The sequence below is a fragment of the Tachyglossus aculeatus genome, chromosome 13 (assembly GCF_015852505.1).
Source record: "Tachyglossus aculeatus isolate mTacAcu1 chromosome 13, mTacAcu1.pri, whole genome shotgun sequence".
Lineage (NCBI taxonomy): Eukaryota > Metazoa > Chordata > Mammalia > Monotremata > Tachyglossidae > Tachyglossus > Tachyglossus aculeatus.
The window spans coordinates 305,179-318,596 of NC_052078.1; the positions used below are offsets into that span (position 1 = coordinate 305,179).

At 52.3% G+C, this 13,418-nt stretch overlaps 1 protein-coding gene across 1 annotated transcript in view; it reads right to left on the reverse strand.

The window, feature by feature from the left end:
- The window catches only part of SCN11A (sodium voltage-gated channel alpha subunit 11), a 52,569-nt gene extending 41,618 nt beyond the window's left edge, over positions 1 to 10,951 (reverse strand). The window contains exons 1-3 of the mRNA XM_038755442.1: positions 10,923 to 10,951; positions 10,568 to 10,628; positions 6,707 to 6,746 (exon numbers count right to left, since the gene is read on the reverse strand). Of these exons, the coding sequence (XP_038611370.1) occupies positions 6,707 to 6,746; positions 10,568 to 10,628; positions 10,923 to 10,951 (130 nt within the window). The remainder of the gene's footprint in view (positions 1 to 6,706; positions 6,747 to 10,567; positions 10,629 to 10,922) is intronic.
- Positions 10,952 to 13,418: the final 2,467 nt, after the last annotated feature.

Here is a 13,418-nt window from a genome sequence, read left to right on the forward strand (position 1 = left end):
TTATCCCTTAGTACAGCAGTTGGCACATAGAAATCGCTTAATACCACAATTACAATTATTATTATCCCGAGTCCTATAAACCCATCATCTACTACCCATCTACCCATCATATAGTCATTATCTACTCAACTACTGCCACCCATCTTCAGCACTTATGTACATATGTTTATTCAGGTACTTATTTTGCTTACACTGCCATCTCTCCTTTAGAGTGGTAACTCCTTGTGGGCAGGGAATGTCCCTTGCTTATTTTGTGCTATCCAGGCCCTTAGTACAGTGCACAGTTCACTGTGGGCACTCAATCAATACTGTAACTACTACAACTACTACCTCTACTATTGTCACCCATCCCTCCTCTCGAGGCCCACCATGAGGCCGGCACTCAGATGAGGAGTGGAAGAAGCAGTTCCCAAATGGACTCCTGTCTTCATCCCAGCTGCCACCCCCTCCAAATCCAGGTAAACAGAGTGGCTCTGGTCCAGGTTCTGGGAGGAATTTTCTCCTCGGGGCTGGGCGTTTTCAGGGAGGGGCATCAATCTGCCAGCTTACCTCTTCCAGAAGAAGGGCTGCAGCCTCCATGACCTCATGGGAACTGTGGTGAGAACTCAAGACCCTTCAACACCAGTCTTTAATCCTCCCCAACCCCCACACTGGCCAGCCAGTGTTCCCACTCACCTTCTCACTGTCTGCCCACTGGACGTCAGACCTGGCAAATGGTCACTGAGGCCTGCCAGAGTCTAAGAGGAATAAATCAGAGGAAGGATGGAGACATGGCAAATGCAGGGACGAGGCAGGGCAAGGGATGGCCTTCAGGGGATAGGAGCCTCTACTCTCTCCATGAGCCAAGAATACTCTGGGAGATGTGGGCCAGGAATCTCAAAGCTAGAGACCGCTGGGACAGGGCAGCATGTGTGGGGCTGTGACAGAGGTAAACAGCTATTCTTCACCTCTCAGGGAGTGACAGAAAAAAACCCAGTCTTACTCACCAACACTTCACACCCACATTGCTTCAGGCTGTGGATGTCTGGAATTGACACAGAGGTTAGCAGATACTGTCCCAGTCACATCGGTCCATCTGACAACAGACCCTTCTGACCCTCCTCTGCCACCCCACCCCCTCCCCCAGCTCCAGTCACCCCTCCAGCCCAGCCAACCGGACTCCCATCCCCAACACAGCCCTCTGGCAGCAGGGCAGAAGCAGCTCATGACAAAAAGAAGCCCCGGGTCCAGGGCTGCAGAACAGTGAATCTCTGGGGATCGGCAGGAGAGAGGGGGTTGCTTTTCATCCTGACCTGCCTTTCCGGATAGAACAGGGCACCCCCCGAAAATTGAACAAAGTGCCTCACTCCCAGGTGGGGGGGAAACAGTAATATCAGGGGTGGGTATGGAAACCTGCAAGTCACAGGAGGGCAGAGGGCTGGGAGCCAGGCGAGAAGGCTGAGAGCCATTTGTCCTGGCCAATGTAACAGAAAGGGAGCTGGACCACACTGCAAGGACCTCAGGGAGTGAAGCCAGGTGGACAGGTCAAAGAGGGCACTCCAGAGGGAGGTGTGTGAGTTGAGGGTCAACCAGCCAGCAGGAAACCAAACAAATCTCCAGGCCCCTTCCACCCTCTGGACACACCTTGGGGCAATCAAATCCCAACTGGGGCTTGGGCCTCTGACCAGCGTGGGGCAGGGGGATCCCCTTCCCTGGTTCCCCTCTTCCTGGCTTTCACTGTCAGACTCAGATCATAGGCATGCAACCTCCTTTGCTTCTTTATCACAGCAGGCATCTCCTAAAACCCCATCTCACCCAATGCAATGTGGCCCTGGGGATCCCACCAAGACTCCAACAGGGACTGTAGACTGGGCCTGCCCAGCTCATTCTGCCCTGTGCCACAGTATTACAGTGCCCACCACCAAAGGCTTGCCCTCAGAACCCTCCAGCCCCACCCAGACCCAACAGAGGGGATGGGAAGGAGGAGGAAGAGGAGGGGGGTGAGGGAAAGAATAAGGATGCTAATTTAGTTCTTAGAAACAGTCCTGTACAAAACATGAGAGAGAGAGAGAGAGAGAGAGAGAGAGAGAGAGAGAAAGAAAGAGAGAGAGAGTGAGAGTTGGGGGTGGGGGGGAGTTAGGGAGGTTCCAGATGACTCCATCCCTACCTGATTTCCATTTCCCGATACTGACACCAACAGTGACTGGCAGACATCCTTTTTCTCCCCGAAAACCAGTCAGAAGACACTCAGAACTAAGACACTTGGAGAAAATAAACCTGCCCCCCAGATAATGCAGATAATTCCAGGGCCCTAAGGGGGAACCTCTGTGGGCAGAGAGCAGGGAGAAGCAGGCCTGAGCACGCTTCCTGCTCTCTTGCACAATGATGCCCTTGATCTTGCTTTGGGGCTGGATTCCTTGGGCGGTCAGCGACACACCCCAGGCCCAAAATGCCAGAAAAAATGCATCTCTGGTCACTCCTGTGGTCTGAGGGGGTGGGACACTGGACTCTCAGCCTGATGGTTCACCTAGGAAGCAGTAGCTCCCCTGAAGACTGGCCCCCTCAGCTCCAGCGATGGGCACCTCAGCCCCCAAGAGACAGGAAAGGTTCCATTAAAAACAGCACAAAGACTTACCTTCGATGGCCTTCTAAACCCAGATTCCTAGATGTACTTTGGGGAGCCAAAGCGGAACCAGGCGGGAGTCAGCAGACCGCTCCCAGCAGCTGGAACACCAGCTTCGGAGCAGCGTCTCCCCTGGCTGCCGCCGCCAAGACTCCAAGAAGGCGACTATGCCATGGGGAGGGACAGAGAGGGTGTGGGGCGGGGGGGGGGGGCAGCAGGGGGCGGGGAGAAGGGGCTATGGGAGGCAGAGGGGAAAGGAGCCAAAGTGATTTGAAAGAATCTCATAGGAAACCCTGTAACCTGAGAAGCAGAGGGGGCACTTACATGTACATTTCTGAATCATCCACCTTTAATCGCTTCTTAATCTATCTTGGCAGACAGAATCATTAATAAAGGAAGAGGTTGTTTTCTGTTCAATCTGATCCAAGTGGGTGAGCAGAATAAGGGGTAGATCTCTCTAGCTTCTGGGCACGGGCATCCAAGCTGCCTCCCTGAATGCATCAACTCAAGGGGTGTCACTTCAGGCCGGGAGGTGCAGTTTCCCCGTTTTTGTCCTTCAACTAGGCCCTGGGGTTCGAGGCAGAGGCAAGTGGGGCTTGTTAGGAAGGCGATGGCAGGCCCCTCCCCAATTCATCCAATGGGCTAGGCCCCTGGTGGAGGGAGGGTTTGTTAGAGGGGGTTAGGGCTCTGGCCTCCTCCCTGACAACAACAGCCCAGTTTCCTTTAAATGATGGGTGACCCCAGACCCCCAAATATCATCCAGGTAGCTGCCCCTCGGCCCAACCTGTCCCCAGAAGGCCCTGGGGGCTGGAAGAACGCCTGAGTAACCCTCCAGGGTGTGGATGACATTGCACTGGCTGGGCGGGCAGTGTTGCTAGCAACCCAGAATTTTGGAAACCGGAGTCATGAACCACCCCTGGCAGGAAACCCTGGAGATTTTGGCCTGCCTATACACATGGCCTACTCTCATACACCCAAGTCCATCCTCTATCCATCCCCAGATATTAAACATGAAACAGTTTCTCAGGAGCTCCCCAAGTATTTTATGCCAATCTGCTGCCTGGTTTCAACCCCTCTAGCAGCAGCCCCCGCCACACGACATGCAAGAGGGAGAGAGATGGGGTGGACCTGACCTGGGATTGGGTTGAAGCCTCTGGAGAGAGTGGAGCATTGTCTCCAGGCCTTTGGGCTTCTGGGAGGTTCTCAGGCAAATTCGGAGGAATTGTGGATTATAGAAGCAGGGCACCTACTTGAACACTTTCATCCAAACCACAGGCATTGCCACAAGGCCAGCATGTGCACCGCCAGTTCAGGCAGAACTAGGATGTGCAGGGACATGGAGGGAGGCTGGCAGTGGCCACTGCAGTGAGAGAAGGGGGCTGAGGGGCTGGCTGGGCTAGTTGAGGCAAGTAGCGGGCAGATCCTCCAGCAGCAGGGCAGGAGAAGATGAGCCAGTCCAGGTCAGGGTGGAAGGGAGGGACAGGGACAGGCAGCACAGAGATGGGGAGGCAAGGGCAGAAATGCCCACCCATTAGGCCCTGGGCAGACTTGCAAACCCAAGAAGAAATCCAAACTGATGACATGCCTCTCCAATCCCCATCAGCCAGGCAAGTGGCACTTGACCATGTCATGGTGGGTTACCTTCTGTGGAGCCAGGTGGCACCAGGCCAGACAAACCAATCCGACTGTAAGGTAGGAGTGGGGCGGCCCTGCCTGCCGAAAGGCAGAGGGATGACTAGATGATCTGTCCTGGGAGCCAGCGGGGACACAGGCAGAGGCAGAGACAGCGATGGAGATGGGAGCAGGGATGGGGGTGGAGACAGAAGGCAGGGAATGAAGGGCAGGCGGGGGCAGGGACGGGAGGTGGGATAGAAGTGGGGGCAGCATCAGAGAAGGAGATGGGGTTGGGAGCAGAACGTAGGGGTGGGGACAGGGGCTGGGACAGGACGTGGAGCAGGGGTGGGAGGAGACACAGAGGAAGTTCTAGTGTCGAACCTGCCCCACTCAGGATCGTGAGCATGAAGTTCAAAGAGAAGCAGCTGTAGGGAAATTTGCTTCAAAAGGACGACCAAACCTTGGAAAAATCACTCAAGGAAGACAAACTGCCCTCCAGCTGAAAGTCGGGAAGGATGGATCAGGGTCCGGGCAAGCATGACAGGGCAGCATGAAGGAAGGTCTGGAGAAAGGAGCAGTAAAAAGCCAATCAGTCAGACGATTGTATTTATTGAGCACTTAATGTATACAGAGCACGGTACTAAGTGTGTGGGATAGTTCAACAATATAACAGACACATTCCTTCCTACAATGAGCTTACAGTCTAGAGGGAAAAAGAAAACAGAGATACCCCACATGGCCCCCCTGAGGACAACTGGGGACAGTAGAAAGTATCAAGGGCCCAGACAGCTGCAGCAGTGCCCTCGTGGGTCCTGAACTCAAGAGGCTGAATCAGAACACCTTCTTCTCCCCCTGCATTTACCCAGTCAGTTCGCGCAGCTGGCTGATGCCTTGCCTCCCCGGGGAGTCAGGACACCCTACCCATCCCAGGCTTTGTCTATGGGCCAAGCATTTGGGTTGGGGAACAGCCTGGCCAGAGGAGGTCCAGAGAGACCAGAACAGCCCAGAGCCCACAAAGGTGAGGGCACTGGGGAAACAGCCAAGCTAGGAGAACTGCCAGTGGCTCAACAGCAGAGCAGGCAGAGATAGGGCTGGCGGGGAGTTAGACCTGCTAATTCACTTATGAATGACAATGCCTGAAGGCTGCTCCTAAATACATTTCAGTGTTTTCTCTGGCTCCTTGGTTCTCTCGGGCTTCAACATGCCCCTGGCCGGGGAAGGAACAAGAATTGCCATGCACAAGGCATTCAGCAAACTGCTCTCTACACTATAAGCTTGTAGTGGGCAAGGAACGTATCTACCAACTCTTACATCGTACTCTTCCAAGCATGTAGTATGGTATTCTGCACACAGTAAGCACTCGAAGACGATGGATCGATTGGTCCCCAACTCGCACAGGAACATCGAGATGGACGACTTGAGGGTGGGCCATTGGGTTCCAGGCTCCGGGCCAGGTCCCAGGCCCCTCTGCCATGATCTTGGCCTCTCTCATTCCAGTTGGGGCAGGGACTGGTGCCAATGCCCATTTCTGTCTGGAATTGTCCCTGATGCACTGGTTCTCTGCCACCCTGCTGAGAGACCCAGGACAGGCCAGTATGGTGAATTCCCTTCATCAAATTCCCAGCTTCTCTAGGCTCTGGATCCAGGGGCCTGGGGTGGTGCTCCTGGCTGGCTTGATGGCGGGATGTGGAGAAAGGATGTGGGTAGGAATATCTGAAAATGGTTCTGGTTGGGAAGAAAGTAGTAGAATCAAGAATCACTCAGAGCTTGCAGTGAGGCCGGCTAGGGTTAGTGGGCTGGCTGGCTGGCTGCAGGGGGTCTTTGTCAGAGGAAAAAGGAAGCCCCTGGTGGAAAGACTTTGGAGGAGCTGGTAGAATGAGGGGGTGGGGGATGGGAGAGTAGAAGGAAGGGTTTGCTAAAAGGCTACGGAATCCCCGTGGGGACGACGGGGCTCCCTAACAGCTTTATGCCAGTGGTCAAAGGAAATGCTTGCTGGCCGTTAATGGCTACACGGATCCCAGATTAATTACCGCTCAGATGGCTTGGCTCCACTGTGCTGATGTGCTGGTGGGAAAAACGGCCCCCAGAACCGAGATGGGCAGTGACAAGTTTAAAGCAACAATGGACGGTGGGTGCCCATGATCCTGGCCCCACTGAGGGCCCCGGAAAGTGTGACCTGCAGCAGGGTCGGCTCTGAGGCACAAGAGGACTGTCAGCTGCATCCGAGGACCCCGGTTCAGCCTGTATCAAATAGGGAAATTCAGAATTGCTTCCCCGGGTACTTCACCAGGCCTCATCCCTGTGGTCACTGGAGGAGTGGAACTCACTGTTGAGGGGATGGAATTGGGTGACCCAAAGCTCACTGAGTCCAAGCCCATCACTGCAGCCCTGGTGGCGGGTCAGGAGCAGGGTTATGACATTTCCTCAGCGTTCAAATTGAGCAGAGTCCCCAGGCAGATGTCTATATAGTCTTTGCCTCCTAACTAGAAAGTCCAACAGGTGCTATCACCCTTACTGCACTGGGCCTCTGCTGTGTGCAGAGCACTGTACTGAGTACCTGCTGTGTACAGACCACTTCACTGTCTCCCCAGTAACAATTCATATGGCATTTTTTAAGTGCTTACTATGCACCAATCACTTTATGAAGCGCTGGGGAAGACAGAATATAATCAGCTCAGACATAGTCCCACTTCCACATAGGGTTTACAGTGTAAGCGGGAAGAACAGGTATTGAATTCCCATTTCACAGGTGAGGAAACTGAGGCACAGAAAAGTGATTTGCCCAAGGTCACACAGCTGGTAAATGGCAGAGCTGGGAACAGCACCCAGGTCCTCTGACTGCCAGGCTCATGTTCTTTCCACTAGGTAACACTGCTTCTCAATGCCGCAGGAGCCAGGGGAAGCTGGCCTCTCCCACACTGCTGTGAGAGCAGAGTGGGGAAGTCACTGTGGACACAGCTTTTCAAGCCTGGTGAAGGTCATGGCAGAGCAGCTCGCAGCAGCAAGGGTAGGTCAGAATGAGGTCAGGATTTGCTGTGTTCATATCCTAATACTTATCCTTGTGCTCTGTTAATAACAGAAATAATAATTATGGTATTTGTTAAGCACTTACTATGTTCCAGGAACTATACTAAGCACTGGAGTGGATACAAGCAAATGAAGTGACTTGCCCTAGGTCACACAGCAGACAAGTGTCAGAGCTGGGATTAGAACCCATGATTTTGACTCCCAGGCCCATGTTCGATCCACTGTGCCGTACTGCTTCCCTGCTGTTTCCCCTACCTGTCATCAATTTTAGTGTCTGTCTTCCCTATTAGATTATATGCTTCCTGAGGGTAGGGATCATGTCTACTACCACTTTTGCACTCACCCAAGGGCTTAGCTCAGTGCTGTGCACATTGTAAGAGAAGCAGTGTGGCTTAGTGGAAAGAACACTGGGAATCAGAGGACCTGGGCGCTAAGCCCAGCTCCACCACTTGTCTGCTCTGTGACCTTGGGCGAATCACAACTTCTCTGCGCCTCAGTACTCTCGTCGGCAAAATAGGGATTCAGAACCTGCTCTCCCTCCCACTGAGACTGTGAGGCCCAGGTGGGACCTAATGATTTATCAATCTCAGCACTTAATACCTTGCTTGGCACAGAGTAAGCAAGCAGTGTGGCTTAGTGGACAGAGCATGGGCCTGGGAGTCAAAAGAACCTGGGTTCTAATCCCAGCTCCACCACGCGTCTGCTGTGTGACCTTGGGCAAGTCATTTAACTTCTCTGTGTCTCAGTTACCTCATCTGTAAAAGGGGGATTAGGAGTGTGAGCCCCATGTGGAGGCCTTCCCAGACTGAGCCCCCTCCTTCCTCTCCCCCTCGTCCCCCTTTCCATCCCCCCGTCTTACCTCCTTCCCTTCCCCACAGCACCTGTATATATGTATATATGTTTGTACATATTTATTGCTCTATTTATTTATTTATTTTACTTGTACATATCTATTCTATTTATTTTATTTTGTTAATATGCTTGGTTTTGTTCTCTGTCTCCCCCTTCTAGACTGTGAGCCCACTGTTGGGTAGGGACTGTCTCTATATGTTGCCAACTTGTACTTCCCAAGCGCTTAGTACAGTGCTCTGCACACAGTAAGCGCTCAATACAATTGATTGATTGATTGATTGATGTGGGACAGGGACTGTGTCCAACCTGATTAACTTAGCTTCCTCAGCTCTTAGAACAGTGCTTGGCACATAGTGAGAGCTTAACAAATACCATAACTGTTATTACTGTTCTCACTTAACAAGTACGATCATTAGTATTACTGTTACTACTTTAAGCACTCTGTAAATGCCGTTGATTGACTGATTCTTTTCCACCCTGACCCCTCCCTTCTCTGTTCACATCCCTGTCCCAACCCTCACCCTGCCCCCAGACTTCCAACCCCCAATAACTACAGTTGGACACTCCATCCCCAACCCACATATTCTCACACTCCTTCCTCAACAACCTCCCTCCCACAACCCCTACTCCCTGATGGGCAAACTCCCCTTCATCCTCAACTTGTTCCTGGCTTCGGGAGGGAGTTGGCAGTCATTCATTCATTCAATCGTATTTATTGAGCGCTTACTGTGTGCGGAGCACTGTACTAAGCGCTTGGGAAATACAAGTTGGCAACATATAGAGACGGTCCCTACCCAACAGAGGGCTCACAGTCTAGAAGGGGGAGACAGACAACAAAACATATTAACAAAATAAAATTAATAGAATAGTAAATATGTACAAGTAAAATAGAGTAATAAATCTGTACAAACATATATACAGGTTCTGTGGGGAGGGGAAGGAGGTAGGGCAGGGGGAGGGGGAGGGGGAGGAGGGGAAGAGGAAGGAGGGGGCTCAGTCTGGGAAGGCCTCCTGGAGGAGGTGAGCTCTCAGTAGGGCTTTGAAGGAAGGAAGAGAGCTAGCTTGGCGGATGTGCGGAGGGAGGGCATTTCAGGCCAGGGGGAGGATGTGGGCTGGGGGTTGACGGCGGGACAGGTGAGAAAGAGGCACAGTGAGGAGGTTAGCAGCAGAGGAGTGGAGGGTGCGAGCTGGGCTGTAGAAGGAAAGAAGGGAGGTGAGGTAGGAGGGGGTGAGGTGATGGAGAGCCTTGAAGCTGAGAGGGAGGAGTTTTTGCCTGATGTGTAGGTTGATTGGCAGCCACTAGAGATTTTTGAGGAGGGGAGTAACATGCCCAGAGCGTTTCTGCACAGAGATGATCCGGGCAGCAGTGTGAAGTATAGATTGAAGTGGGGAGAGACTGGAGGATGGGAGATCAGAGAGGAGGATGATGCAGTAATCCAGATGCGATAGGATGAGAGATTGAACCAGCTGGGTAGCGGTTTGGATGGAGAGGAAAGGGCGGATCTTGGCGATGTTGCGGAGGTGAGACCAGCAGGTTTGGGTTACGGATTGGATGTGAGAGGTGAACGAGAGAGCGGAGTCGAGGATGACACCAAGGTTGCGGGCTTGTGAGACGGGAAGGATGGTAGTGCCGTCAACAGTGATGGGAAAGTCAGGGAGAGGGCAGGGTTTGGGAGGGAAAATAAGGAGTTCAGTCTTGGACATACTGAGTTTTAGATGGCGGGCAGACATCCAGATTGGAGATGTCTTGAAGGCAGGAGGAGACATGAGCCTGAAGGGAGGGAGAGAGAGCAGGGGCAGAGATGTAGATTTGAGTGTCATCAGTGTAGAGATGATAGTTGAAGCCGTGTGAGTGAATGAGTTCACCAAGGGAGTGAGTGTAGAGAACAGAAGGGGACCAAGAACTGACCCTTGAGGAACCCCTGCAGTACGGGGATGGGGGGGGGAGGAGGAGCCTGCAAAAGAGACTGAGAATGAACGGCCGGAGAGATAAGAGGAGAACCAGGAGAGGACAGAGTCTGTGAAGCCAAGGTCAGTCAGGAACCATCAGTTGGAGCTGGGAGCCAGGGAAGACCAGGTGGCCCAGTGGTGAGAACACCAACCCCAACCCCACTGTTATGGCCAGACTGCATTGTTATTCCCTCTTCTGTACTTTCCCAACCTCCTGGTACCGTACAGTGCTCTGCCTACAGTATACTGGAAGCTCCTCTAGGACAGGCATCATGTCAACTAATGCTACTGTACTCTCCAAGTGCTTAGTCCAGGGCCCTGCACCCAGGTAGATTGCAAACTCCTTGAGAGCAGGGGTCGTGTCAGCTAACTACATGGTACTCTCTGCAGGCTTAATACAGTGCTCTGTGAACACTGACCAAAGGATGGCTGCAAATCTGCTTAAACTCTAGAAACCAGCCTCAGACTCCAATGGACCCAAATCCCATTTCCACAAGGGTCAGTGGAATAGCATGCATATACGTCAGGGAAGCAGTAAAGTCGCAAACCAGTCAAATGTCGGTTCAAGTCTTCCTCCAAGGCCCTGGGCCCAAACAGGACAGAGGGACTCACCAAGAAGCCTCTGCCAGGTGCAGAATAGGGAAAGAAACCACATAATCAATAGCTTGAGGAGATGCAAGGGGCAACTGCTCTTGGAAAGAGGCTGGACTGGGACTTTTCAGGTAGAAAGGGGAGAGGCTATTAGATGGGACAAGGGGGCAGGGAGGGCAGAAGCATTTTGGAGCTGAGCTTAAACCCCAGGTGCAGACTCGATTCGCGATTAGAGGCTGCTGGTCTAGTGTCTCATGACCCTCCCGTCCCAGTCGGCCCAACTGACCACATCCACTCTGCAGCACAAACCACCATAATGGATTTAATGGAGAGTCGCCTTGACGGAGCCGGAGGAAGTCAAGAACAATGGCGAAGGCCCTTAGTTCCACAAAGTAACCCCCGTCCTTCTTAATGGTCAATCCTCTCAGCCTTAGGAAAGCCTCAGAGTTTCTGCTCCATTCTCTTCCTTATCTAATCACACAAGGAGAAGATTCTCACTCCCTACTCAAGGGCCAATAGGGACAAGGAGAGAACTCTAAATGCACTCAACTAACTCAAGCTGAATGAAGAAAGGAGAAGTTCCCCTGAAAACATCAGGCTGCAAGTTATCTATCATGTGGCCAAGGCCCATCATACTGAAGCCAGTGAGGAAAACCCACCCCATCCACCCAACTATCAGGCAAGAGGCAAACCCTCAAGGTAAAAGCCCTGATGAGTAGTGAATGGCCCTGAGCCAAATGGCTTCCAGGTAGGTAGAGCAGAACTAGTTCAACTCTTGGCCACTCACTCACAGTCCCCAACACAGGCTCCCGCCTCCACCCCTTACCTGCTATGTGAACTTGGGCAAGTTACTTAGCTTCTCTGTGACTCAGTTTCCTCATGCGTAAAATAGAGATTAAATACCAGCACTTCCTCCCCTTTAGACTGCAGTTCTCGTGTGGGACAAGGACTGTGTTTGATCGGTCTGACCGGTATCTACTACACCCCTTGGAACAAGGAATAACAGCATGCGATAAGGACTCAACAATTGCTTGAAAAAATAAAACAACTCCAGGGTCAGCTACCAGGGGAGAGGAGCTTTTCTATCATTTTCCCTATCCCTGCAGGAAGATGAGGTAGGTCAAAGCCTCTGTCTGACCTAGAGAATGAGAAGCTTTGGGCAACTGTTTTCACAGAACTATGTGCATGGAGCACAGAGGCCCATCTCACTACTGGCCAATAAAACCACTCCACTGCTCCCCACTCCACTGCTCCTCGAGTTTCTCCCCATCTGATTCTTCTTCACGGGCGTTCCCCTCAAGCCTGTCCTTTCCCTTTCCCATTTCAGATTGGGGGTAGAGGGCCAAGAACCACCAGGAGCAGAAAACCTAAAGTCCCACCACCTCCCAGAGATGGAGCCAGAAGACCAAGAGACCTCCTGCCGGAGCTCGGGACTGGAAAGAAAGGCCAGAACCGTGGACTCGGGGCAAAGAGACAGGGTGCACATGCCAGGGAGCTGGTGAGGAGCTCAGAGAAGTCAAAGGCGCCCAGAGGTGCTCTGAATGGGCCAGTTTCATTGTCTGGGTGCGGGTGACATTATTGGGAGCTGGAGCTATTTGAAGTCTCACCACCAGTGCAGCCGATGGCTCCGAGAACATAGTCACAGTGAGACAGAAGGTGATACTTCATGACTTTCACCTTGGGCCAGCCCAATTTGAGTGCCGTTGGTTGGGAAATCCTGTGTGGTCTCAGGCCTCAGTTCCCCTTCCCTTAGCAACCATCCTCCATCCTTCCTGTCTTCCCGAGCCCCAGCCCCAGCCCACCAGCCCTGTGCTGAGACTGCAAGGCGGGGGGAGGGGAGGAGCAGCCACCCGGAGACCGACAGAGGGGAATGCAGGCGGAAGAGGAGAGGAAAAGCCAGTCATCAGGAAAGCCATGGAGAGGAAGAAACCTGTTTGCTGACACGATTTGGCAGTTGGCAGGCAAAAGAGTTGGCAGTCCACCAGGAGCCTGGCAAGATTGGCAAGCATCCCATTCAGCTCCCTGGGTCTGGCACTTGGCACCACCAACTCCCCCCATGCTGGGCCTCTGTAATCACACCATGGTGCCCTTCCGTCTGGGCTGTCAACACAAGCGTCCCCAAGCCTGACTCTCCCCGCTGTCTGATGTGCAGGCACTGGTTCAATTATACAACATAGAAATGAAGGACTCCAGGCTTGACTTACCCCTTAAAAGCTGAGAAGCATTTATGAGCTAGAAAAGGCACAGAGGTGGGTGACTGGAATAATAATAATAACAATTATTATTATTATTATTAATTGCTCACTTGTACTAAATGCTGGAGTAGATGAAATATAATCAGGGTGGTCCCAGCCCCTGTCCTGCATGGGACTCATATGGCCTAGTGAATAGATAGATCACAGGCCTGAGAATCAGAAGGACCTGGGTTCTAATCCCAGATCCGCCATTTGTCTGCTGTATGACCCTGGCCAAGTCACTTCACATCTCTGGGCCTCAGTTACCTCATCTGGAAAAAAGGGCATTAAGTCTGAAAGCCTATGTGGGACAGGGACTGTGTCCAACTCAATTACCTTGTATCTACCCCAGTGCTTAGTACAGTGCCTAGCACATGGGAAGCATATAATAAATATTACAATTCAAGTATGAGGGAGAACAGGTAATGAATCCCCATTTTACAGATGAGGAAACTGAGGCAGAGGGAAGTTAAGTGACTTGTCTAAAGTCACAAAGCAGTTAAATGGCAGAGCCAGATTAGAACCCAAATGCTCTTATTCCTAGGCCT